We start from the raw sequence: 26,905 nt of genomic DNA, 5'->3' as shown, positions 1-26,905 counted from the left end.
GACGCTCCAGGCTTTCCCCCTCCCGTGGCAACTTCAGCCCGTTCAACCGCCACGGGTGTCAAGGTTCAACACCGCAGCGACCGGAGGCTTTGAAAAATGTCCGCACATTCCCAGAAGCACATGTCCGGACTTCAAAAACTGCATCAAAACTGCAAACACGCAGGCCTTGCCGTGTTTCTCTCGCCAGGTTTCACATCAGAGGATTTCACGCGGGGAAAGTAGATTAAGGCACAACGTCGAGGTGACAAAAATAGGTTGCGCTCGACGACCTCATCAAAAAGCCTTCTCATTTCGAGGGCACGAGGCACACGGCACAGACCGATCTTGACTGAATCTCTTGACTTGACTTCTTTACGGAACATTGCCCGCCTGCAGCCAGTGAAACTCCCCGAGTAGGAACAGCCTCGATCGGCGCGACGAGCTCTACATGAGTGATCTTGTCCCATTCATCAGGGAGCCCTGGCCCTGGGGCAACCTTTTTTCTGCGTCTCAGCCTTCCGCACATCGTTCGCTTCCCCCTGAGGCCTCGAATTGATTCGGAATGGACATCGATCGTACTCTTCAATTCTAATTATTCCCTTTGGTTCACTTCATCCCGCCCAGCCAACCAGGCCCAGTGTTCCAGGAAGCAAAGACGCCTGAACGCCGTAACAATGCGAGCATCCCATCCTCCGGGCCTCCCTCGTTTTACCATCCCATGATTTTGCTTTTCTCCCCTCTCTCCCCTTCGTCTGCCTCGACCACAAGTGTCGTCAGTGACGAGGAGATCAAAAGTTTTCACCTCCCGACGGCAGGTCTGGTAGAAAGACACCATAGGGACTCTCTCTGCCCAGACCTGGTCGGCCCCCTCTCTCAACACACAGCTGTCTCTCCCCTGTTTTCCAATATGTGGCCAGCTGCACATCACTCTTGCCTCCTGGTTGTATAGGGCCCTAGTTCTCTGCCATCGCTCAAGCGTACGTGCGGGACAGGTTGCGGAGGTACCAGTCCACCAGCTTGCGTCCGACCTTGGCCTCGGAGATGTGGATCAGGTCCTAAAATCGCATGTTAGCTTTGCTGCTTTATTTGAAATCGTGAACGTAGAGGGGTCTACTTACACCCTGCATGGCGTAGTCAAGGTCGCTAACGTTGACCAGGTCGCCGTCCAGCAGGCTGCCGTCGGTCCAGCGGAGCTGCTTGGTGCGCTGCTTGTTGACGAGGAGCCAGGAGCGGAGCTCGTCGGGCTTGACCTCGAGGAAGCCAGCCAGCTTGTTAAGGTCCATGGTGGTGTAGAGGCGCAGGTAGGACTTGACGGTGGGGCTCATCATGTTGGTCTTGACCTCGTCCATGAAGATGGCGAGGTGGTGCTCGACGGGGTCGATGTTGGACTCCGGGTTGTCAAAGTCGGGGGGCACGGGGGAGATGAACTTGGGGCAGGCGGCGCGGAAGAGCTCCTCGAAGATTGGCAGGGACTCGGGGCCGCCGCGCTGGAGCTTGAGGAGCTGGTCGCCGTACTTCTCGCGCAGGGCGGAGTGGATGGTGTCGTCGAGGCGGGTGGGGTGGAAGGCGACGCAGATGGCGATGAGGGCGTACATCTGGTCGTTCTTCTTGGTGATGGAGTCGTACTGGGCGTTCTTCTGGAAGTTCTTGGTGCGGCTGACGTAGACGAGGATGTGGTTGAACATGCGGATGGCGTCGGCGTAGCGGTGCATCATCATGTAGGAGAAGCCGACGTAGTAGTACGTGGTGAAGTGGGCGGCCATGACGCGGGCGAACATGGCCTTCTTATTGAGCTCGATGTCGTCGAGCGTCTTGAGGGCGAGGCTGAAGTCGCCGAGCAGGCAGTGGACGCGCAGCAGCCCGATGATGGAGAAGTAGCCGAGCATGCGGTACAGGTTCTTGGTGCCGTACTCGCCGGCGACGGCCATGGGGTCCTCGTTACGGCGCATGGCGGCCAGCTGCTCGGTGATCTGGGAGCGCTGGATGAGCGAGTAGAGGACGTTGAGGACCGAGTAGCAGCCCCAGGTGTTTGGGTTCTCCTTGAGGACCTGCATCTCCTCCTCGTTGGAGGCCTGGCGGGCGATGCGCATGCGGTACGAGGAGAAGGAGTTGAACTGGTAGATGAACTCGTCGATGACGTCCCAGGCCCAGTAGTACGAGGGCGGCTCGAGGTCGACGGGGCCCTCGGAGTTGAGGATGAAGTGGAAGAGCGAGCAGTAGCTGTCGTAGCTCTGGAACTTGACCTCGAGGGGCGCGGAGAAGTCGAGGGGCTGGGCGGCGGCGGCGAGACGCGACTGGATGTCGTCCGTCTGCTGGGCCATGGTCAGGCTGTTGACCTGCTCGAGGTCCTCGCCGATGATGCCATCCTCGTACTGGACCTGCTCCTTGTAGTCGTTGACGAGGGCCTCCTCCTCGACGTCGCTGTCGTCGTCCATGGTGCGGACGGGCCGCTCTCCGTTCTGGTAGCCGCTCATTTTTTTTTTGGGTGGTCGGTGTCGGTTCTATCCTTCTCCGGGTTCGTTACCTGGAAAAGAAAAGAACAGAAAGGAGGAAAGAAAAGAAAAAGAGGAGGACGGCAAAATTGCTCGTCGTCTATCGGCTCGCGGGGTGGTGGTTGAGGACAGGTAGGCGGTGCGGCGGTCGTTCTCGGAGCGATCGCTTGTCTCGTTCGGGGGGGAGGAGGAGGGAGGGTGGGAGTGGGGGTGGGCAAAATTTGATGTCCGCTCGCGATAACCTCAGCAAAATGCCCCCTCAATACGTGACCTTCTGCGGGATGTGTGTGGCCGTTCACTCACGGGAAAAAACGACAAGGTGCCAAAAACCCTAAGCGAATGATACCGCTTCGGTAGAGCGATGGCGCTCGGATGATGCATAGGCGGGGCGAAGACGCTTATCCGGTGTTTTGGCGGGGTCGGCGGGGTAAATTTCGGGCGGCCACCGCTGAGGTAATTGCAACCAACGGTGACCAGTGCTCTGCTGCTGCTGCTGCTTCTGCTGACGGGAGATCCGCCAGGACGAAGGCGGGCGAAAAAAAAAGTTGCATTAGATACATACACTGTACAATATCACTCATCGGCCATCGCAAGGGGGCTAAGTTTGACTTGATACGTTCCAATATCACATCACACACGTACCAACTGCCTGACCTAACCTGCAGCAACGATAGAAAAGAGTCATCTTGCCCTGTGCCGTGCAGCCACACGTTCGAGAGCATCAAAGGTGGCGAATCAGCTGTGTCTGCTGTGCTTCTTTGCGGCGGCGTATTAGTCACGGGCCTGGACCAGTTAGTCGCTGGATTTCATCATCACTGCCATCCGGACGACTATCCTTGCTCAACGCCCAGTCGCATCGACTTTCACCGTGGTGCTTGTACACACGACGTTGGCATATACATACGGCGCCCGCTTCTTCTTACTTCACTGTCTCGTCTCATTCACTCGGCATTGCTTTCTGTCTATAGATCTTCTTCTGATACCCCACCCTTCATCCTCACTTCCGTACCTCCCTCACACTTCTCACATAACCACCGCCCGAAATGCCCGTAGTCACACCCGAGAAACTAGCCAGCCTGCAAAGGCATGCGGCCGACGTCCGTAATGTACGTCAAATACTTTGGACGCGGTCTTCGTGAACCTCTTCATGGCTGACCCTTGACACAGATCTGCATCCTGGCGCACGTCGACCATGGCAAAACCTCCCTCACAGATGCTCTGCTCGCCACGAACGGCATCATCTCACCCAAACTCGCCGGCAAGATCCGCTACCTCGACTCCCGCCCGGATGAGCAGCTCCGCGGCATCACCATGGAGTCTTCCGCCATCTCCCTCTACTTCTCCATGCTCCGCCGCTCCGCCCCGGACGCGGACCCGGAGGCCAAGGAGTACCTCATCAACCTCATCGACTCGCCGGGCCACATCGACTTCAGCAGCGAGGTGTCCACGGCCTCGCGCCTGTGCGACGGCGCCGTCGTGCTCGTCGATGCCGTCGAGGGCGTCTGCAGCCAGACCGTCACCGTGCTGCGGCAGACCTGGACCGAGAAGCTCAAGCCGCTGCTCGTCATCAACAAGATCGACCGCCTCGTCACGGAGCTCAAGATGTCGCCCGGCGAGGCGTACACCCACCTCAGCAAGATCCTCGAGCAGGTCAACGCGGTGCTCGGCAGCTTCTTCCAGGGCGAGCGGATGGAGGAGGACCTGAACTGGAGGGAGCGCATGGACGAGCGCGTGCAGGCGGCGTCGTCCAAGGACACCGGAGCCGAGCAGATGACTGAGTCGGGCGAGCTGCAGTTCGAGGAGCGGGACGACGAGGATCTGTACTTTGCGCCGGAGAAGAACAACGTCATCTTCAGCAGCGCCATCGACGGCTGGGCGTTCACGGTCCGGCAGTTCGCGGGCCTGTACCAGAAGAAGCTGGGCATCAAGAGGGACGTCATGGAGAAAGTTCTGTGGGGCAGCTTCTACCTCGACCCCAAGACGAAGAAGATCCTGGGCCAGAAGCATCTTAAGGGGAGAAATCTGAAGCCCATGTTCGTTCAGCTAGTCTTGGAGCCCATCTGGACGGTCTATCAGGCGACCGTCGGCGGCGATCATGGCAAGGGGGATCCGGTGCTGTTGGAGAAGATTACAAAGTCGCTGGGGCTCAGCATCTCGCCGCACATCATGCGCGCTAGAGACCCGAGACTGCTCCTGACAACGGTATTTGCCTCCTGGCTGCCACTGTCCACCGCTCTGCTGGTCTCCGTCGTCGAGTCACTCCCCTCGCCGCCCGCCGCGCAAGCGGAAAGACTTCCGGAGATGCTGGAGGACGTCCCCGGTGCCGAGGCCATCAACGAGAAGATCAAGTCCGCCATGGTTTCATTCAAGACTGCCAAGGAGGACCCCGTGGTAGCGTATGTTTCCAAGATGGTTTCCATCCCCGAGTCTGAACTGCCTCAGAACAAGCGCCGCGGCCAGCTCTCCGCTGACGAAGCCCGCGAGCTCGCCCGCAAGAAGCGCGCAGAAGCAGCACGCGCCCAGGCCGCGGCTACCAACGCCCAAAACGGCGTCAACGATCTCACGAAAGCGCTGGAAGAGGTTAACCTCGATGACTACACCCCGGAGAACGAGGAGAAGGAGGTCGACCCGGAGCACCTGATCGGCTTCGCGCGCATGTACTCCGGCACACTCACCGTTGGCGACTCACTCTGGGTCATCCCGCCCAAATACTCCCCCGCCAACCCGGACGCCGAGCCCAAACCGGTCCAAATCACCGTCACCGCGCTGTACATGCTCATGGGCCGCCAGCTCGAGGCGCTCGAATCCGTCCCCGCTGGCGTCGTCTTCGGCATTGGCGGCCTCGAGGGCCACCTCCTCAAGAACGGCACCCTTTGCAGCACTCTCGATGGCGCCGTTAACCTCGCCGGCGTGGCTACCCTTGGCAAGCCCATCGTCCGCGTCGCCCTCGAGCCCGTCAACCCCGCCGACCTCGACAAGATGATCCACGGCCTGCGCCTGCTCGTCCAGTCCGACCCGTGCGCCGAGTACGAGCAGCTCAGTTCCGGCGAGCACGTCATCCTCACCGCCGGCGAGCTGCACCTCGAGCGCTGCCTGACGGACCTCAAAGAGCGCTTCGCCCGCTGCGACATCCAGGCCGGCGCCCCCATCGTGCCCTACCGCGAGACCATCGTCCGCGCCGAGGAGATGCGCCCGCCCGCCAACAAGGACCTCGGCCGCGGCGTCGTCGTCGGCACCACGTCCTCCAAGCAGGTCTCCGTCCGCATCCAGGTCCGCCCCCTCCCCGCCGACGTGACCGACTTCCTCCTCAAGAACAGCGACGTCATCAAGCGCATGTACTCGGACCGCAAGGCCGCCGCCTCCGACGAGCCCGAGGCTACCGCCGCAGAGGACAAGATCGAGGCCGACACAGACCTCTCCGCGGCTAAGACAATGTCCCTCGACGAGTTCAAGCAGAAGCTCCAAAAGGCCCTCGAAACAGGCCGCCACCGCGAACCCTTCAAATCCACAATCGACCGCATCGCAGCCTTCGGACCCCGCCGCACCGGCCCCAACCTCCTCATCGACTCCACCAAGGACGGCCTCCTTTCCAAGATCTTCTCCTCCGCCGCCGCCGGCACCGACGCCAACCCCGACGCCCCCTCCGTCCCGCTCGCAGACGAGGCCCTGCGCCCCTCCCACGTCGCCGACAAGATCCCCTACGCCTTCCAGCTCGCCACCGCCCAGGGGCCCCTCTGCCATGAGCCCGTCCAGGGCATCGCCGTCTTCCTCGAGGACGTGACCATCCACACCACCGACGACGACCCCAACCCGCTCGCCCGCGACCGCCTGCCCCGCCTCACAGGCGAAATCATCAAGACTTTCTCCGCCTCCCTCCGCTCCGGCATGCTCGACTGGTCCCCGCGCCTCATGCTCGCCATGTACTCCGTCGAGATCCAGGCCTCCACCGAGGTCCTCGGCCGCGTCTACGACGTCCTCACCCGCCGCCGCGGCCGCGTCCTCTCCGAGGCCATGAAGGAGGGCACCCCCTTCTTCACCATCCAGTCCGTCCTCCCCGTCGCCGAGTCGTTCGGGTTTGCCGATGAGATGCGCAAGCGCACCAGCGGCGCCGCCCAGCCCCAGCTTATCTTTGCCGGCTACGAGGTCCTCGACGAGGACCCCTTCTGGGTACCCTTCACCGAGGACGACCTCGAGGACCTAGGCGAGCTGGCCGACAAGGAGAACGTCGCCAAGCGGTACATGGACGGCGTGCGCAGGAAGAAGGGCTTGTTGGTCGAGGGCAGGAACGTGGCGCGTGATGCGGAGAAGCAGAAGACGCTGAAGAGGTAGAGAGGCGAGTGTAGGCATTGTAAAAGAGATTAAAAGCAAAGAGAATAGAATTTACGAACGTTATGCATCCTCGCATTTTGCAATCCCAGAGGCACCAAAGTTCAGTGTTTAAAATTTGCAACTTTTTGTATTCCCATTCAACACTATCATCTATTTCGCATCCAGCAACAGCCCACCTCCCGATTTCCTTCTCGCAAACCCCTTCGTCCGGTCATTCTTTCGTCACCTCAGAAGGGAAAAACATTAAACACCAACGAATTTTCCCCGCTCATCGTGTTCTTCGTGCAGTCTTTCTCAAATCGTCAGCTGGTAAAAGAAAACTTGGAAAGCATGGGGCGAGACGTAAACGTTTCCGCCTTCAAAAACACAAGCTTGCTGAATTTGTGGTATCGAAGGAAGGAGACAAGAAAAGGGGTGGAGGGGAGAGTGGGCAACCGTTTTAAAAGACAGGGGAAAAGGACTCATAAGCGTGCGTGTCTGGTAAGAATTCGAAGGAAGCTCTATTCGTAGCACTGCATCAGGTGGGTTCGAAGCCGAGACAAGAGATATTCGGAGGATCTGAGGAAGGCGGCGGGAGAGAGGAGTAGTTTTAACTGGTGTTTGTGATTTGTGATTCCCTAATGCTCCTTCTTTTTTAATGTCACTAGGAGCAGAAAATCCCTTGTCGGATCGAGGATTTGCTGGCGAGTCGAGAGAGGAAAAAACCCATAGGCCGAACTTTTCTGAGCGCGACAGCAAGAAGGGGGAAACGAGACAACAAAGGAGAAAAAGATACGACGAAAAAAAAGACATTTGGTCATGACACCCCTTTCCCTTCCAACATCCATGAGCCCTTATTTTTTGTAACCACTTCGCAAACTCCGATGAATGCGTGCGAGCTGCGCGCCTTCTCCAGTCGTTGAGAGTCGAGGAGACTGTTCTTTTGTGTTGCCTCGAGGGGAGGCAATCCGAGCAAGGACCGTCGAGGGTGCTGAGTGTGTGAGAGTGAAAAGGAAAGTGTTTGGTTTTCTTCCCCTTCAGCAATCCGGATGAGCCAGGTTTCTTCCTTCGCCGGTGAGAAGAGCAAAATATCAGGAAAAATTGGAAGATCGTGGCCCCCCTCAAGCTCCGATGATGCGGTTCATGGCGTGAAGTCGTTCGTCAGAATCGTACGAGTCATCTGGGTATATGTGACGAGGAAACTCGTCTAGGCCCGGCATACAGACAATTGGGCGAAGCTTATCCGCAATGTATACGGCCTTTGCCCCATCATGTCCAACTGGACGCTGAAGGATAGTGGGAGGCGCATAAGCCCTCTAGGCAGTGCCGCGAGGGCCAACGTTGCGCCGGTTCTTGTTGGGAACCGTAGTCCAACCGTCCTCCTCAACAGGGGCCTCGCCGTCGGCGGCGGGGGTGGAGGGCTCACGGGCAGCAGGGCCGCCGTTGGAGCGCGGGGGACGGGCATTGTCGAAACGGCCACCACGAGGACCGGCACCGCCACGACCACCGCGGGGTCCAGTGGGGGCACCACGGGCACCTCCAGAAGACGCCGATCTCCAGCTGCTGGCCTCAGTGGCACGGGAGGTCTTGGCCGCCTCGCGGGGCTCCTTGGGCTCCTTTGATCGGATAGGAACCTTCTGCTCGTCAGAGGCACCGTTCTCCTTGCTCTCTTCCTCCTTTGCGGCCTCGGGGGCCTCCTCCGCAGCCTGGGCAGCCTCCTCCGCAGCCTTGGCCTCCTGCTCGGCCTTCTCAGCAGCCTCCTTGGCAGCAGCCTCCTTGGCCAGACGACGCTCTTCCTTGGCCTTCTCATCGGCTTCCTTCTTCTCCTTCGCCTGCTGCTGCTTCTTCTCCTCGATCTCACGCTCCTTCGCGGCGGTGTCGATAGGACGGGCGGCACCGAAGGGGCTGGCCTTAGAGTCAGTGCCGGAAGGGGAGAGAACATCGGGGGCTTCGGAAACGGTGCGCTTGGCGAGGTTCAGCCTGGGGCGGCCAACAGGGGCAGCAGGGGCAGCGGCGGGGGAGGACGGGGCCTCGCTGCCATCGCGAGACTGGCTACCGGACTTGACAGCCGCGTCAGGACGCATCTTGGATCTCCACTGGTTGTCCTGCTCGGCGGCGGTAGGGGTACGCTCGGGGCGGGGGGGACGAGAGTCCTGGCGGGGTTGCTGACCCTCTCCCCAAGCAGCGGGAGACTGGTGACGGTTGCGGAACTCGCGAGGTCCATCGTTGGTGCGGGGACGGCTGCCCTCACGGGAACCGCGCTCCTCCTTGGGAAGGGGAGAGAGGGGGCCTCTACGCTCCCAGTTGCCGAAGTCACGGGTCTTGCCGTCATCCTCGCGGGGCTCGCGGGGCTCACGCGGGGCACGGCGCTCGCCAAATTCGGAGCCACGGCGGTCGCTTCCACCACGGCCGGGGAGGTCAGGGAGGGGGCCCTTGCGGGTCCAGTCGCCGAAGTCGCGAGTAGACTCACCGCGGTCGCCACCACGGGCTAAATATGTGTTAGCAACGGTCGAGATATTTGTGTCGTCGCTTGGGCATGCTTACGAGGATCGGCAACCTTGATTCTGATAACACGGCCCTGGAAAGACTGGCCGTCCAGAGTCAAAGCCTGCTTCAAGCCCTCGAGGTCCTGAAACTCGGCGTAGGCGAAACCCTTGGGACGCTGCTGCTCGCGGTCCTCGATGATGCGGACGTTGACGATGTTGCATCCCTCAAAGAACTCGGTGACGGTCTCGACGGTGGCATCGTAGGAAAGGTTGCCCAGGTGAGCGGTATAGGGGGGCTTGTCGGGGAGCGTCTGAGGGAGGTTCTCGCGGATGGAGGAGTAGCCGCCGTAGTCCCCTACAATATCATTAGCATGTGGGTTGAATGACGTAGATGCAGTTGGAACAAAAACTCACTGCGCTCAGGGCGATCGCCGCCGCCGCTGCCCCAACCACCTCCGGAGGGACGGTAGCCAGCCCGCTCAGGAGGAGGAAGTGCCTGAGTGCCTGCAAACATATGTCAGTGGACGGAAAGCCTTAGAGTGCAAGGCTGAGACGGGGAGCTGTCGCATACCGGCTGCATAAAGGTTAGCGAGACTGTCTGCAGCATGTGGTTGGCGCCCAAGAAAAAAACTCACAGAAAGTATCCTCGACCTCATCTGCCCACGATCCTCCGTAGCCTGCACAATGTCAGTATTTCGTGTCCATAATCTGCGCGGTGAATCGGTTGTTCGAAGGGTTGTGGGATGCTTCGGGGTTCGGAGAACGGGATAAAATTTTGTCGAGGGGTTGCGACTGACTTTGGTCTTGCAGGAAGTCGCCAAGCGACATCTTCTGCTGTTCCTTCTTCTTGGGAGCTATGATGACATGACGAGTTAGCGCCAGCACGGGTCTGAGGCGACACGACGGTCGTCGACGAAGGGTAGCTCACCCATGATTGCGGTGTTGAGGGGGCTTCGCGCAACGATTCAGATCGAGGCGCGAGGCGGGGGAATAGTGGTAGCCGAACGAGGCGGCTGTTCGCAAGGGGTGTTGGTGGTGGTGCGGAGGCTGGATATCCGAGGGATATTCTGCAGGTCGAGATGCCGCCGTGGGAGGGAGGATCTCGTGCGCCGGAGTCGAGAGTGTCGATTGGCGATTTGCGTCAGGAATGCGCGGCAGACTAGATATGGCCCAGCTTATATGGTATGCTGAGGCGGTAGTCTTCCGGAGAAAGGTGAAGTTTTACCCGCGCAGAAAGGGTGGTCGAAAGTTTGTGAGGGTTGGACAATTTTCTCGACAGTGGCCAGGAGGTGGGAGGCACTAGCCCCGCTGCGGCTTAGCGCAGCTTTTTTACCTAGCGCCCCGCCAAAGAAGCACGGACCATCATAGCCGGGCAAACCCGTGATTGAACAATCCGCCTGCTGTGAGAGGGGCAACCGGAGTCTTGGGGGGGGAGGGGAAGCCTGCGGTCGACCTCTCTCCAGCGCTTCGCTGTCTGCTGCAGCACTGCTGGGGGAGTGCTTGGGCCACAACGTCGCCGGCTCTTGCATCTATCCGGAGTGCACGGTTAAAAACGTTTTGAGCCGCACCGAAACATTTAGAAACGGCCCCTCGCTTGTTTGTCATCTCCTCGTTTGCTGCATAATCGATATGTGCGTGGGGAAAGCTTCCAGAACACTCATCGCGTCGTCCCCTGCATTGCGTTGTCGCTGGATGTCCGGGCCCTGGCTTCCCGCAACCTGCCGCCAAAATCGATATGGCAGATGACGCGCAAGACGATGTGAAGGAGAGGCGGCGGCAGCGGCAGCGCCGTGGACTGCTGCCCCCTGAGCTTGTCGACCTCATGGGACCGCCCTTGAAAGTTGGCGCCCTGACTGGTAGGTTCTCATCTGAGTATTGAATCACGCTATGAAGTATTTGCTAACTTGAAATTCAAAGGCTCCATCGGTCTGTTCAGTGGTGTTGCTGCTGGCATCATTCGCGACTCAACCCCAGCCCTGTTCGCAATCGCATCAGGCATCCAATGGTTTGCCCTCGGCTCCAGCTATTGGCGTGAGTATTCCTGTCGCACTTCTCAAGTCCACATGCTAATCAACTTTTAGTCTCTAGGTCAGTAGCATTGAAGTACCTGAGTCGTGAGGGTCAACTATCCGACTCATCCAAGGTCAAAGCAAGTGCTGTTGCTGGAGGCACTGCTGGCATGGTTGGCGGCCTTATCCGTGAGTGGCATCTCTTGTCATTGTGAATAACTTCCTAATCTCTAGCAGGTGGTCCCAAGAACATCATTCCCGGTATCATTGTGTTCTCAATAGTGGGTGGAGCAGGCCAGGCCATCGTCAACAGGACACAACAAGTGTCTCCGGATGCCAAGGAGAAGAAGAGCTTCTTCGAATCAAGTTGGAGCCCGCTCAAGAAGCTGTCGGACGACGAGTACCGCGACATGCTTGATGAGAAAATGCTCAAGATTGATGCCGAGATCGCCCTCATTGACGACAAGATTGCCGAGCTGCGGGCTGCTAAGGCAGCGGAGCCTCCATCCAAGCCATCAAGTCCTAAGGCCTAGGTGCTGTCGATTCATCTGCGTACATAATACCCACACATTTAGACTGTAACAATACATGTACAACATCTTCGATCATATTCATACTCTGGATGTTTGCACTCGATGGGATTGTCCAGTCACGCGTCACCAGCGACGATAGTATCGATGACAACACCTGCAACAGTTCTAAGTGAAAGTCGGTCAAGACAAAAAGCCGACAAGCATGAGAGTTTATGCAAATAATTCCGACTAATGGGTCTGCTTTCTTCTCCTGCCTGCCGAGACGCGACGGCTTAAGTGCGCCATACGAAGCAGGGCTGGTCTTTTGATCTTCCAGCGAAGCCTACAGATGCAGATGTGTTGCTGCAGTTATGATTGGACGAAGGCAGTTCGACCTGATCGGTCAGCTGGCCACGAAGGCACAACGTCGCGACGCGAAACGTAGCCTGATCGTTTCCTCCAGCTTACATCATTTGGGACTCTCTGTCACCTGGTACTGCGTCGCCTCCGCGTCAAGTTGACCATGAGACTCATTGACACGACGACCCTACATCTTCGGGAGTTCTTTGATTCGCAACGGCCCGCATACTCAATTCTCTCGCACACATGGGGCAGCGAGGAAGTCACCTTTCAGGAATGGATGGAGTGGGAGGAGGGAAATCCAACCCAAAAAGCGCGGGTGGAGGCCAAAAGCGGTTTCCAGAAGATCGAACGCGCATGTCGAGTCGCTCGCGCACATCGTCATGATTACATCTGGGTAGATACCAACTGCATCGACAAGAAGAGTAGCGCCGAATTATCTGAAGCCATCAACTCCATGTTCTCCTGGTATCAGGCTGCTTCAATTTGCTTCATACATTTGGAAGACTTCCCAGCAGGTGCTCCCATCCAACGTATGTCGGAGTGTAGATGGTTTACCAGAGGCTGGACACTGCAAGAACTGCTTGCACCTCGACATTTGGTGTTCTTCAACGCGGCATGGGAATCTTTCGGCACGAAAACCAACCTATGCGCAGAGATCCACCAAATTACTGCCATAGATGTCTTCGCACTTTCCAAGCCATCGACCATCAACGATGCATGTGTTGCGCAAAAGATGTCGTGGGCATCGTCACGACAGACAACACGCAAGGAGGACATGGCTTATTGCCTGCTGGGACTGTTCGGTATCAACATGCCCCTACTGTATGGAGAAGGGGACAACGCATTTTTAAGACTCCAGGCGGAAATCATAAAAGTGTCCACGGACCAAAGCATTTTCGCGTGGGACTCGCCCAAAGACGACCCCCTTTACACGATGCTGGCTCCTTCCCCGGCAGCCTTCAGACATTGCCACAAAGTTAAGAGGGATCTACTCGGTGAGCAGAAAAGTCACCCACGCCACAGGGAGTTTACCATCACAAATTTCGGGCTGAACATCTCTCTTCCCCTTCTGGTTCAAAATCAGAGAACATATTTCGGGGCTCTTAACTGTCGCCCGGAAATGCACGACGAGCTGATTTGCATTCCGCTTTCTGTTCCTGGCTCTATGCCAACTGAAGTTTTCGTCAGGGACGGCTCCCGGGGCGTCATTATGATTCCGCATCGATACTTTCCTACTGAGCCGACCTCGATTTACGTCCCACGAGACGGCGACGTTCTCCGTGGCATCCGATTACCAATAGGCCCCCCAAAACCCGCGTTCGGGCAGGTCTCATGCCTGCTGTTTCCGTTAAATAACGTCTTGGAAGTCTGGCAGATCAATGAAAGCCAGGCATACATGCGAATTGCCAAGAGTTTTCACCACCACCGAACTTCTTACCTTGACGTCAAATCTCTCGTAGTGAGACGACGGCGCAGTCGGGGGAGAAACACGCAATGGATTTTCATCATTCTTTGGCAAAAGGCACAAGGTTGGGGGCACGTATGTTCAGAAGTTTATCATGGACAGCCGGAAGATCATGTTGAAGACAGGACTTTGCAGCGCGTTCTGGATGAAGGGCCTCCTAGGGAGTCAGTGGCTTCCTGCGGTGGCTTGAAGCTTGAAGTTGGGTTTGACTATTCCTTGAAAAATGATTCAGGAGGACGGTCGCTTCCTCTATTTCTGAGCTGTCCCCCAAATACGATGGACTGACGTGGTTAGTTGCCATTTCGTGTCAGATGGCCCGTTCGATAACTCGTCCTCCATCTTTATCCTTTCTGGACGGATCATGTCATGCATGAATTAAGGTTAGTGAATAGGCAGCGGCGAATGTGACTATGGCGATGGAAGTGGATGATGACTGGAGCAGTGTCAAGAACGATTCACGAGGTTAACTGGCAGGGGCCTGGTGTGCCCAAAGGCAGATGTAAACAGCTTAAATCCAATTGACATGAGCTAGGCATAGTGTCAGATGTATTTGACTGACAACTGTTCTTTGCGTGAGACATGGTAGAAGGAGTAGAATCAATGCTATGGACCTACAGGACGAGCAAGCATGACTCGACGAACGGCTGCGATTCACCACGTGTTTCGCTGTCACTGCAGTTGGTCCTTGCCGCTCAATTCTCCGATGGAAGGGCTGGTGGACCACGAGCGGATCGAATGAGTTCCGGGCTGCATACACATAGATAAATACATGGACGATCGAGATGGCTTGGCATCCGCGATCAAGATCAGTTCCTGGGACTTTGAGGACATCACTGAGGACGATCCTTGTAGACCACGAGGAGGCTGGAACACATTGCTTCTTCATCAACACCAACGAGCTGGGACTGGCCGTCATAAGGTCCTTGCGCATACGTGCCCTCTTAAGTAAAGTGCTTATCTCAACTCAACCAGACGAGCAAGATCTTGGTTCAGACGGCTTATCCTGGTCTGAGGCTCTCCGTCCGAGGCTGGCTCAGTCGGCGTCCGATATGACGGCCGCTGGAGATTGGAGGCGCTTGCTGCACGTGCTAAGGATGAGGAGCAGCCCTAGCTTCGGCGCCAGGGCGTCCCAACCAATGCAGGAGCGCATTGAGTCCGCGATGCACGGCCCTCTGATGCAGCGATGGGATGCACGCAATTGATAATAAATCTGAGGCAGCGACATGAAGCTGCGCCGGACAGGTGGTGCTGCACCTTTGGGGGAAGAGAGTACGTACTTCTCGCACTCAGTGAGCCGGGATTGGGGATCCATATTGAACAGTCAGCGATCCAATGAGATGCCGTGGCAGCCGGAACTAGCCGGCAAGCAAGGACCATCTCTGGGGGTGGGAATTTTAGAAGCAGTGGTGAATGCCATCGTCTCTTTCGCTGGTGACACCGTGGCGGTACTTGCTGCGCGGTGATGTACAGGTGATGTCAGAAGTACCGCGACTGGAGCACCCCTGGCGAGAGTGGACTTGGTGATGTTCATTTCCACCACCCGTCAATCCCAAGTGCCCTGTTCCTGGATTCCGCCGCTCCGTCCGCCTCCTTAAACCTTTGCGAGAGTGAGCGAACCTGACCAGACCAGACCAAACCAGACCAAACCAGACCAGGCCAGGCCGCCCTGTTCCCGTCGCCCTGCACTCACTGCATGCACCACACCGACGCGACGCCGCTTCTCCTGTTCTGTCCCTTCCTTGTCTTGGCTCCAACTCTCCAAGTTTGGACAGCCAGTCAGTCTTGTCTTACCTTACCAATCCCCTCCTGGGTTCTACTATTTGTTGCTATTGAAACGAAAAAAAGAAGGCCGCGTTGTTTTGCTGGCTAGCAACCCGCCCGTCATCGTTCATCATTCAATCGTATCGACAAGACATTGACAGCCAGCTGGGACAGACGGGTTCCCTGTCAAGGGTGGATTTGAAGCAGCAAGTACCTCCTTGGCTTACCTACCGTACTGAATACGTGTTGGTGTGTGGCAGCGTCAGTGTCGTGCCGAGCAGGTCACCAAGAAGAGAGAGGACAAGGGCTTAGACGGCATCGCTCGCATTTTGCCAATCCAATCCATCCAACAATTCCTGGCTGCGCTGCGTCACTCGTTCTGCAGCAGCTGCATCAATCACCGATCCCGCCGGGCTGGGCTTTTCTGAGCCAACCCTCTGCCATCCGACTGGACTGCCACACAAACCGCAATACGGATACGTCGTCTTTTTTTCCCCAACGGAAAGTACTCTCCGCACTGCAACGCACCGCACCGCACCTCATCGCATCGCCGCCATTTTTTGGGGTCAGCAACCTTTACCCTCCCTCTCCCTTCCGACCTTCCCAAGGGATCCGATTGTCTTCTTTTCTCCCCGCCGTCCCGCCCTGCGACCGAACGACCGAACGATCGAGCTAGCTCGTTATATCCCTTGGCAAATACTGCAACCGCCTGGGCGCCGGAACTCTGCTCCTGCAAGAGAGCAACCGCGGAGTTTACATCATCAACCACTCCTGCAGACGCACCCCAAACACCCACACACAAGGACTGGTTCACGACATGGCGCGCTCGGATCGTTGGAGGCGGAAGTAAACGTGCGGGATTCCATAGAGATCTGGTTCTCTCCAGGCACGTTACCCTCCTTTTTTTTGTCCTCCGTGTCCGCCGTCTTGTCCCTCCGTTGCCCCCTCCATAACCACTCCGTTCCGGGAGCTGTTGGACTAACGTTGCGGCGGTGGTGGTACAGATACTGAACCGAGCTTTCGATCGCGCGAATCGACCGCGGGCTCACTATGGCTCTGCTCAACCCGACCTTCATCTTCGGCGTCATTGTCCTCCTCTACCTCTCCTCCTTCATTCTCTTCGCCGTCGTCCGCATCCTTACCGGAGTATCGATCCAGAGAATAGGCTACTTCTCCCTCCGCCGACTCGCTTATACACCGAGAGATGGATTCAAGATTGAGATTCGGGGGTTGGGACTCAACGTCCACCGCCCGACCTTCGCCCAGCCCACATGGCTGAGTATTGTGGTCAGCGAGCTGGTCGTCACCGTCGACATCCGCGAGCTCGACGGGAAGAAGAGCGAGGACAGCTCCGGCGATTCCGATAGTACCGATGCCGAGGAGGATTCCGACACACAGCAGGCGGAACAACAGAAGGTGCCTTTAATACGACGGAATGGCGGCCCTCCGCCCCGGAGCGAGACCTGGAAACACCTCATGAAGCTCAAGGATAGGATAAAGAGGGCGCACCGCAAGCTGAATTGGCTGCGTATGGTCGATGTTGTGGCTACCAATTCTACCATCAAGGTAGTCGACGTGGGCGATGTGCAGTTCGGAAGCTTGACCGTGGCTGTCGACACACGGCGCAAGATGGTCGACCGCGCTCGTTTCTTTTTCCAGTCTCGAAATGACAAGACCAAGAACAAGCAACGACAGGCAGAGTGGATGATGACGCTACGCAGCGTTTTGTTTACACCAGAGGGCAAGGAGTCTCTCGAAATTCTCGATAATGCGACGTTGAACATTCATGGGTTTTTGTATGAGGCGCTGGATGGACTACGAGATGCAGCCATTGCTCTGAAGCTGGGCCGTGTCCACATTCCCTACGACGAGGTTCGGTTATGCGCCGACCGACTGAAGGAGTGCAAGTCGGCGGCCCGCACGCCGTCGTTGGAGGAGCCGGCCGACATTTTCATGGAGAAGGTGATCCACGAGGTTGCTCAACCGGGCAGCACGCACCAAGAGTTGATTCAGACCGTGTCCGACTCGAAAGAATTCATCAGCTCTATCCTCAGAGGCGTTAAGGAGGTCCAATTCGCGGTGAGCTTTGTTGGCATGACGAAGAAGGTGGAGACGGTAAAGCCAAATGCCAAGCCCATCTTGCTCAATGCCTCTATGAAGGAGGTCGGCATCGATCTGCATCGCCTAGATCCCAAATCGCCGTCTCACAGGATGTACTTTCCGTCCAAGGACATTGCCCATGAGGCTCTTGCCGCAGCGCTGTCCATATCTATTGGCCTGGACGACGGCGACGGGAAGCCTGAGAGACTGTTGTACATTCCTATGGCGACAACCACAGTCAAGACGACCCTGCCGTCCAAGACAGTCGAGATGGCACAGGACGTGGGCGCCGAGGAGAGGAATGCCAACATCCTCTTCGCCAACTCCGTAGTGACATCGCCATCGGTAGATCTCGACCCGCGTCACCTTCCAATCCTCGTCGCCATGCTTCAGCCAAAACCCAAAAGGCACCGCGGCGACCGTCAGCCACGGCACGTACTCATATCACGATTACTGCCAAAAGCCAACATCAAGTTTACAATGCACGAGCCCGTTCTTCGAGTCGCGCTGCCAGCAGTCGACCAGCACGCGGCTCCCGACGATTTTGACTTAATCATATCTTCAATCTCATCGATTTCACTTGACATGGAATCGTTCCATTCTACTGTTGAGGACTTGCATTACTCATTAGCCTCAACGATGAGGATACAGTCACACGAGTTATACTACCAGACGTCATCGAGTAACCGATTCGACCTCATTCAAACCGAGTCCTTCGAGCTTAAGGTGCAACTCAGTGCGACACCTGATGTTCACGTTGTGGCATCAGGTAACCTGCAAACATTTGCTATCAAGATGGTGCGACCCGAGATCACCGATGGTCTCAGACAGATTGTGCGACAGCTGAGAATGAATGTCGAGTCTGAGAAGCGATTTACTTCCAGAACTTCAAGCAAGCCACCACAAAACTTCCTTCGCGCAATGCCATCTTGGTTGCTGCAATTTCAACTTCAAGCATCTGATTTTAGCGTGGAAGTCGCTGGCATCGACGAGGATATCTCAGATGACACGCGCGGAGTTTCCATCCAGCTCGATGAGTTCTCAGCGGAGTACCGGGCGCAAAGACTCGACGGCGGACTTCAACGGCGGCCATCCAGGCGTAGGGCTAATAGCCGTACCGTCCACCCCGACTCGGATCTTCTCAAGCATCCGGTTTCCCCTGCCCCGAGGAAGAAGCAGCAAAACCCAGGAGATGGACGCAGAGTCGCCATTCATGTGCGAGGTCTGGAAGCCTACATTGTCGAATCAGAGGACCGGGTGGAACTGGAGCCGTTCGTCAACATGCCTCGCTTCGAGGTTGCCTTCCAGGCTCTCAGCGACCAGCAGGGCCCAGTCTTCCACATCCACGCCGGCATGCGAACAGTCCTTTTGCAGTACTCTCTCTTCCGGCACTACTCTGTCGGAGTGGCCATCATGATCCTTAAGAAGGCGTTTATGAGATCGGGACAAGATGTAACTTCGCCAATGATGTCGCCAACGACGCCAAGAAGAGAGGGGAGCGATCTTCTGTCTCCTCCAATGTCACCAGAGTCACCATTTGTCGACATGAGTGACTTTTCGACCATCACTCCGGAGCTAGTGGCCATTGACATTAAGGCAGCTCTGGTTCAAGTCAAGGCCGAGCTTCCAAATGACCCTCAAGTGATGCTTCAGGTGTACGGCGTGGAAGCTGGTCGACACAGATGGTCAGCCCCACACCTGGCCTCGAAGCTGATTCGCGTTTACGTCCAACCGCCGAGAATGCGATCAACATGGGCTAGAATGGTCAGCATCAAGGGCGGACGCATCGACTGGAGGACATCCCGGCGCAAGCTTACCAGCGGCGGATTCCAGGAGGACAAGATGATCGACATCAACTCCGACGCCATACGATTTGCAGTGCCGCATGAGGTCCAGGTCAACAAGATCTCTGATAATGTCATCAATACCCTCAAGTCGATCAAGCAGCTCCACCACCGCTTCAAGACAGGAACTAACGAGTACATTCTTGACAAGGTCCCTGGAGGCCCGAAAAACGTCCCCAAGGTCTCAGTCCGAACCCGTTCTTTGCTCTTCGAGCTGGAAGATGGTGCCTTTGAATGGAAGTTGGGAATGATCTATCGTGCAGGCCGAATTGAACAGATGCAACGTCTTGCCCGTGAAGAGGCTTTCGAGGTCAAGAGGAAGAAGGTTCGCGAGGAAGAGTCAAGGAAAGAATCTGGAAAACTCCGAGCCCGTTCTCTATTCCACAGAGGGCGTCAGAACAACGGCGCCTCGTGGGCAAGGAGTCAAAGTGCAGATGGGCGGAGACGTGGAAGCGAAAGCCAGTCTCGAGGTAGAGCGCCGCGGTACGACCCCGATGGAGGCGGCCTTGGTATCACCGGATCATCCAAGATTGCCGAGCAAGAGGCAAGAGAGAAGTTGGATGCGTACAACGCGCAGAGCTGGAAGAAGCGCATCGACCGATTCTACTCCATGGCGAAGAACGGCATGAAGGAGATTCGCGGCATGTTCTGGGGTCCCGATCAGCTGCCTGACGACTTGGAGGACACTGAAAACATCCTTGAGGTGCCCCAGAGGCCAGCATTGATGTCCGCCCTCATCACCGATCTCCAGTTCGTCATCGATAAACCTACCTTCGCAATGAAGGACCTGCCGGATTTCATCCATTCTGTTGGAAAAGGAATGCCCAAGGACATGAAATACGGCCTGTTGGTTCCCATGCATGTCTCGATCGACCTTAGTGAGGCGAGGATTTCATTGCGCGATTACCCGCTCCCGCTCATTCACATTCCGAGCCTGAAGGCAGGGCAGTCCACAAGGTTACCTGCAATGTCATTGAAGACCAACTTTGTCATCGCGGAAGAGTATCGCGGTATGGAAACAACCCGCCGTATCAAGGTCAACATTGTACCGCCGCGAAGCCACGAGCCTGGGGGTGCAAGCGAGGGCGGTTTTGCTATCGACGTCCGGCGGACTATCGGACCCGTCAAGTCCTACTCGAACATGAGAATCGACATCAACACGGCTTTGCCAACGAGAATAACGTGGGGCCCAGCATACCAACCAGCCATACAAGATATGATGATGGGCATTGAGTCCTTCACCAAGCCGCAGGTTGACCCATCCGAAAGAGTCGGATTTTGGGACAAGATTCGGCTCAATTTCCACTCCAGGATACACGTCGCCTGGAGAGGTGACGGCGATATGCATCTGGCACTGAAGGGCACGCGCGATCCTTACTGCGTGACGGGCAACGGCGCAGGATTTATCATGTGCTGGCGCAACGACGTCAAGTGGAACATCAATGCTGACGACAACCCCAAGCGCTTCATGACTGTCGACTCTGGCGAGTATGTGCTTGCCATTCCAGACTACAGCCACCAGGTCCGGGAGGCTGCTCGGCGCACGGGCGAAGACGATAGTTTAATGAGCGAAGACAGCTATAAGTCTGGCGCTTCCTTCAAGAAGGTCGTCATGAAACTTTCTGGCAAGGTGCAGTGGATGGCTGGTCTCGTGTTTGAGCGAGCAATTGTGGAGGGCAAACGAAGTTTCGACTTCAGACCGCACTACGACGTCGTGCTGCGTGCTCCTCACCATGTGAAACCCGAAGACCAGCCGTACGATGCCTTCCGTGGATTTCGAAGTTCACACATCCATCTTTCGATTGCTGTCCGAGCACCTGTCGATCGCGATTGGATGTCTTCAAACCCCGAGTCGTCCCGGAGCTACAATACTGTGCACTGCACTCCCCGTTTCTTCACCCACTTCTTCGCATGGTGGTCTCTCTTTGGTGGCGCGATGGCCTTGCCGATCCGTCAAGGGTCGCTGTGGCCGGGAAGAGAGCGGAACAGTAAGAAATTCGGCAAGCATCTATCGACCATCAAGTATAATTTGCTGTTGGCACCGCTGTTTATCAGTCACATCTACAAGCATAAGGACGTTGAAGATGCTTCTGACAGTGGCGTTTCTGCAACGGGTCTCAAAGTCCGTTTCGATAGCTTCATGTTGGATCTTCACCAGAGACGTGAAGAATTCAATACCAGGGATCAGGGCCGAAAGACGAAAGGCAAGACTAGCGGGATCAAGATTCATGCGGCTCAGCTTGACCTGGCAGCCGCTGATGTACGAGCAGTGTCGGCAAGCATCAAAGGCACGACAACCGAGGCCATCAAGAAAGGATCCATATCCCAGCTGATAACGAACCAGCACGAGGATAGCGCCGATTTGTCACGCTTCACGATTCCTGACAACGACCTGAGCTGGATTGACATGGATGACTTTGTCGAGTTGGATTGGATCTTGCCAACGGAACCCAACCCGGATACGAAGATTCTGCCCTTGGCATATGCACCTCGCCTTACGTACTTCCGGCAAACCGACATTGGAGGCGTTGTCTCTGGAGATCCCGACCGCAAGAGCCCCTTTGGTGATGAGCCGACGCACTTCTGCATTATGAGTCACGACGACGATCCTCGCCGAGTTCAGACACAACTTATCCAGGAACGCTTGGCTCAGCTGGAAGTCCAAATAGAAAGCTACGGACGGAACTTGGGCGAAGCTGAGCTGAAGGTTGTACGTGATGACGCCAAAGACCCTAAGCTTGTTGCTGCGTTCGAGAGCTTGCAACAACAAGGCGCCATTTTGCAAAAGAAGAAGGTGTACCTTCAAAACATGCTTCGGCAGATGAACAAGCCCACGGACACTACCCAATTCTTCAAGCGCGAAAACGACTGCAGCCAGTCTGAAGAGTCGATCTATCTTGAGCAAGAAGATTCGCTAACGATCCCCTCCGGTGCCGAATTTGAGAGTGATTTCAACAACCGTTTCGTCATCCACAACCTTCATTTCAAGTGGAACAACACGCTGCGTAACATCGTTCTTCGCTACATCCACCAAGTCAGTCAGCGCCGGGGATTCGTCTACTACTTGTCACGTCCAGCGGTCAAGTTTATCCTGGATATCGTGGAGGAGCAGTACAAGGCCAAACAGAACCCCAAGCCCAACGCCAGCAAGAACCGGACTCCCACGGGTGGCGCGACAACAGGCACCTCTCCAGACCTCGACCAGGCAGAGCGCGAATTCAAGCAAGACATCGAGGACCGCATCAAGAAGATCCTCCAAGACGGCAAGAAGTATGTCAACGCAGACGGCAAAGGCGGTGACAATGTACCGAACGTCCCTATTGAGGACTTGTCGAGCGGTATCTCGGATGAATTCACACCGCAAAACAGCTACCACGTCCGCCTCATTGCGCCGCAGATCCAGTTGCAGAGCGACAAGAACAAGAAGAATGTGGTCATCCTCACATCCAAGGGCATGGAACTCAAGGTTGTTGAGGTCATGGACAAGATGAGAATTTCAGATTCTGTCAGTGGTTTGGTGCAGCGACGATTCCTTGTGAACATGGATAGCACCCAGTTCTTCGTCACGCACCAGTCCTACTTCTCGGAGATGGTCACCTCCTATGCCGGAAGTCGCTATGGAACGCCGTCCTCGACCTCTTGGCCTCCCTGGGTTCCTATGGAGGTCATGTTCGACTTCGAGACCGATCCTTTCGGGTTCAATCGTGTGGTTCAAAAGACATCCGCGATGCTCCGATACGACAAGTATAATACTCTGCGTCTAAAGTACAACGACGAAGTCAACACCGAAGGCTCTAGTGATTCATCGCAGCCCAATGCAGAACAGAAGATGGACAACCTTTGGGTCGAGTTTCCCCAAGCCCGTGCCCTCTGCAACTCCGGAGACTATTACGCCATGTATGTCATTGTACTGGACCTGCTTATGTACAATGAGCCCCTGGAGAAGACACGAAGCGAGCGTCTGGAGAAGATCATGCTGGCCTCCGATTTCAGTGATCTCAGTGGCACGCCCGAAATGGTGCAGAAGCTCCAAGAGCGCATTCGATCGCTGCAAGACATCAAGTCACACTTCCAGATCTACTCCAAGTACATGGACGAACGTGGCTGGGAGGACAGACTTCTCTTGGAGCGGGACTTGGCAGCATGCGAGGACGAGTTGTTCTTCATGATGAAGGCTATTACATCTTCGCAGCGCAGATACGAGACGGCATCCGAGAGCAACGCCTTGCTGAGATGGAGCATCACAGCTCGCGACACGGTCTGGCACATGCTTCGTGACAACAAGGAACCTCTGGTCGAATTGCAGCTCAAGGATGTGGAGTACGACCGTACCGATAACGCTGATGGTTCGCATATCAACTTGATTCGGGTCGGCAAGGTATTCGGTTTCAACCTCTTGCCTGATGCCATGTATCCAGAGATCATCGCCCCGTACATTGGTGATGAGAAGAGCGCAGGCGAGCTGGGCAACCGGGAGATGATCCGAGTCTACTGGTACATGCTTGAAGCTATTGCCGGCATTCCTGTCATGGATCACTTCGAAGTCAACCTGTTCCCTATGAAGGTTCAGCTGGAACGAGAGGTTGGAAAGCGTATATTTGAATACATCTTCCCTGGCATTGACGGCGATGAGAAGCAAGCCAAGAACGACTCACCCTTCATGCTCAAGCACACGCCCGCCGATGAGGAAGACGAAGACGATTCCTCCATGTCTGGATCTGGCCGTCTTACGGCTAGTGATAAGGATGGATTTAACACCAGGCCTGGCTCACTCGAGTTGCGTCTACACCCGACTTTGAACTCGGACTCCCCGTCCAAGTCGGTTGGTAGCACGCCTAAGAAGAATCTCTCAGTCAACACTGGAGAGGGCCACAGCTTCCGTCTGTTCCGGTCCGTGGGCACAGGAAAGACTATCGCCAAGAAGCCGTCATATGAATCTCTGAAATCAAATGCTCCTCGTCCCGGAATCGGCCGCACCTCGACGGGCTTTTCGTCCAAGGAAAGCTCGGTAGCGGGCGACAGCAAGAAGTCCCGTTTCGGCCTGCGCAAGGAGTCCAAGGCAGAGGAGAACAAGCCGTCCGACGACCTCACTAAGATGATGTCTCGCGCGAGCAGTTATATGACGTTCGCACACATCAAGATGCCCTCCGTGGTTCTCTGCCTCAGCTACAAGGGCAAGGACAACCGCAACGTGGAAGACGTGCATGATTTTGTGTTCCGCATGCCTGCAGTCGAGTGGCGCAATAAGACTTGGTCCAACCTCGACCTTGCCCTCGCGCTCAAGAAGGCCGTCATCAAAGCCTTGATCTCGCACACGGGCGCGATCATTGGCAACAAGTTCAAGCACCGCCCAAGCAACACCCAGGCCAGCAAACTGCGAGAGCTCGCCAGCGGGTCGTCCCTCATTGCACCATCCTCCGCGTCACAGCATGACGCTGATAGCATCAACAACAGCGACGACTCTTCGAGCTTATATGGTAATTCTCCCGTCGACTACTCGCGCTCTCCACCAAGGTCCTTACACGGTAGTTCAGCTAGTAGCATCCCTATCCCGCGATCCACGAGTAGGAGTTCTAGCGTCGCGAGCTCGAGATCGCGTCGAACGGGCGAATCGAGCATGCAAGGGCCGGCCGTTCCCAGCTTCCTGATGATGACGCCTCCCACGCCGTCAGACGGCCGAAACCCTCAAGGCTTGGGTATAGAACTCCTCCGCCCGTCGTCTAGAAGCAGTCTCGCGCCGGACTACCAGCCCGGCAACGGCACGATTAGATCTCTGTCTAGATCGGGAACGGGAGCGGAACCAGAGGGCCGTCGTAAGTCAGCAGGCAGCGGGTTCCTCCGCGACAAGCTCAACGCCCTCACGCACCGTAAGAGGGAGCCCAGCAAAGAACCAAGTCGGCTGCAGAGGGAAGACACCCCAGAACCGGACGAAGAGGCCACTGCGTCTCCCGAGGAAAGCCCCAAGGCGGTGAAGAGGTTCGGGGGACTTGGTAGTCGGGTGAAGACCGGTTAGGATGGGTCTTTGTGAGTGGGAAGTATTATTCAACATGAAGCATTGGAGTCAAACAGGATAGGAAGGTTTTACAAAAAGAGCGAGAGCATACGTGCCGGATAGAACTGGGCCCCGTGGACATGGGAGGCTGCAAGATTCGTTCGCTATACCCGGCGTTTGGGAGGGTATTATATATCATTACATTACTACAACACCACGACGTCAACTGACGTTGGTTCTTTTTCTGTAATTTTCGATGGGAAGAAGGGTGGTTAGCAGGTTAGCAGAGGATGAGAGAAAGATGGAGATCAGGACAAAGCGAGTCTTTTCAAGCCAGCGTTTTGCGTTCTGAAGTTTTGTACATATGGATTTGGTTTGAGGGGAGGGAAGTTGTATCGTTTTTAGAAGTATGGGAGCAATTCATGGTGGCGGAAGAATACAAAGTAGCCTTATGTTAAGCTTGTCGTCGTGTGAAGAGTATAAATGGGGAATGTGCTTGTGACTTATCTCGAGACAGGGGAATCAGGACAGCGTTGACCATGGACGCGTGTTGGGGAAGGTTCTGCGTGCGATTGTGGCGGGGCCCATGCATGTCCTCTAGATATGGACCATCACCATGGCGTCTGCATTCTGTCTGCTGTTCTTGGTGTTCTGCGAAGTATTCAATCTCGTATAAAGTGGCGATGGTGTCTTGACGTTACGTGTGAAGTTGAAATACGGCATTGGCATGATCGACTTGGATGTGAGACACTGGTTGCCTCCCAATGCGAGAGGTTCTTCAAGTTCTCAAAGCAGGCCTCGTCATATTGCGCCGAGGAGGAAAAGGGCGATTCTCGCTCATGAGGTTCTCTTTTATATTACTTTGAGATGCCCGCCGGCTGCGTGGGTCGCGTCTCCTTCTCGTGGGGTTCTGATGCAGTGTTTGCTCGTTTGGGTGTTGGTATAAGAACGAGATGCTTTCGACAATTGCCTTGGTAGAGCCACAGATGGTTCGGTTCTCAAATATTGCTTCTTGAATGAACGTCTTGCTAAAGTTTCGTCACTCCTATGACATGACACCAGGAGATCATCCGTTATCTAAGTAAAAGGGCCCAGTAGGCGCTGTTTGTCAGTATTGTTCGTGTATCCTTGACGAAGGCTGGGGATACGCGGCGTCAGTTGGAGGACGGCATGATCTGCTGAGAAGGAACAGCAAGCTCGAAAATGGTCTGAGAACGTGCGATGTGGATCACATACACTACGGCTCATGAAAAAGGCAATGCATTAACCTTCTTTCTGTCCATGATTGTGTGGCTGTCTGTTGCTGTGCCCCTCGTCCTCGTTGGTGGCTTTTTATATCTCTATCACGGCCTTGATTTGGTGAAAGATGGGATATCGCAAACTATTCGTACCCAAAGTATAACAAATTCTCAAAAGACCCTCATGGACCTGGCGAAGGCATTGGGAAAGCCTGGACCGTCCGTCCTAAAGGGGTCTTGGGTGGGCATGAGCAGGTCTCGCGCGGCCCATGATGGTATATAATGATGTACGAAAGCCGAGGAACTTGCACTCCGACACCAAACGCAGAGATGCAGGAGGGGTCGTAAACCATGTG

The 26,905-nt window shown here is 55.9% G+C and overlaps 5 protein-coding genes across 5 annotated transcripts; 3 read left to right on the top strand and 2 right to left on the bottom strand.

Annotated features, from left to right (window-relative positions):
- Positions 1 to 950: 950 nt before the first annotated feature.
- On the bottom strand, positions 951 to 2,453 carry CGGC5_v001729 (Eukaryotic translation initiation factor 3 subunit L; the record flags this gene model as incomplete). Its single annotated transcript, XM_032025224.1, has 2 exons — positions 951 to 1,034; positions 1,098 to 2,453. 2 exons carry the CDS (start codon positions 2,451 to 2,453, stop codon positions 951 to 953), a joined length of 1,440 nt encoding a protein of 479 aa, XP_031878230.1.
- Positions 2,454 to 3,514: 1,061 nt separating this feature from the next.
- Positions 3,515 to 6,800, top strand: ria1 (Ribosome assembly protein 1; the record flags this gene model as incomplete). Its single annotated transcript, XM_032025223.1, has 2 exons — positions 3,515 to 3,577; positions 3,639 to 6,800. The coding sequence occupies 2 exons, from the start codon at positions 3,515 to 3,517 to the stop codon at positions 6,798 to 6,800; spliced, it is 3,225 nt and encodes a 1,074-aa protein (XP_031878226.1).
- Positions 6,801 to 8,095: 1,295 nt separating this feature from the next.
- On the bottom strand, positions 8,096 to 10,197 carry sce3 (putative RNA-binding protein sce3; the record flags this gene model as incomplete). Its single annotated transcript, XM_032025222.1, has 7 exons — positions 8,096 to 9,267; positions 9,324 to 9,620; positions 9,680 to 9,761; positions 9,820 to 9,839; positions 9,901 to 9,942; positions 10,063 to 10,119; positions 10,194 to 10,197. 7 exons carry the CDS (start codon positions 10,195 to 10,197, stop codon positions 8,096 to 8,098), a joined length of 1,674 nt encoding a protein of 557 aa, XP_031878253.1.
- Positions 10,198 to 11,000: 803 nt separating this feature from the next.
- Positions 11,001 to 11,807, top strand: CGGC5_v001726 (uncharacterized protein; the record flags this gene model as incomplete). Its single annotated transcript, XM_032025221.1, has 4 exons — positions 11,001 to 11,121; positions 11,183 to 11,296; positions 11,347 to 11,463; positions 11,512 to 11,807. The coding sequence occupies 4 exons, from the start codon at positions 11,001 to 11,003 to the stop codon at positions 11,805 to 11,807; spliced, it is 648 nt and encodes a 215-aa protein (XP_031878227.1).
- Positions 11,808 to 16,425: 4,618 nt separating this feature from the next.
- CGGC5_v001725 (UPF0648 protein) lies at positions 16,426 to 25,332 on the top strand (the record flags this gene model as incomplete). Its single annotated transcript, XM_032025218.1, has 2 exons — positions 16,426 to 24,796; positions 24,854 to 25,332. 2 exons carry the CDS (start codon positions 16,426 to 16,428, stop codon positions 25,330 to 25,332), a joined length of 8,850 nt encoding a protein of 2,949 aa, XP_031878195.1.
- Between the last annotated feature and the right edge of the window lie 1,573 nt (positions 25,333 to 26,905).

Source organism: Colletotrichum fructicola (assembly GCF_000319635.2).
Source record: "Colletotrichum fructicola Nara gc5 chromosome Unknown KSG_Nara_v1_contig01, whole genome shotgun sequence".
NCBI lineage: Eukaryota > Fungi > Ascomycota > Sordariomycetes > Glomerellales > Glomerellaceae > Colletotrichum > Colletotrichum fructicola.
This window is presented reverse-complemented; position numbering and strand designations above follow the sequence as displayed.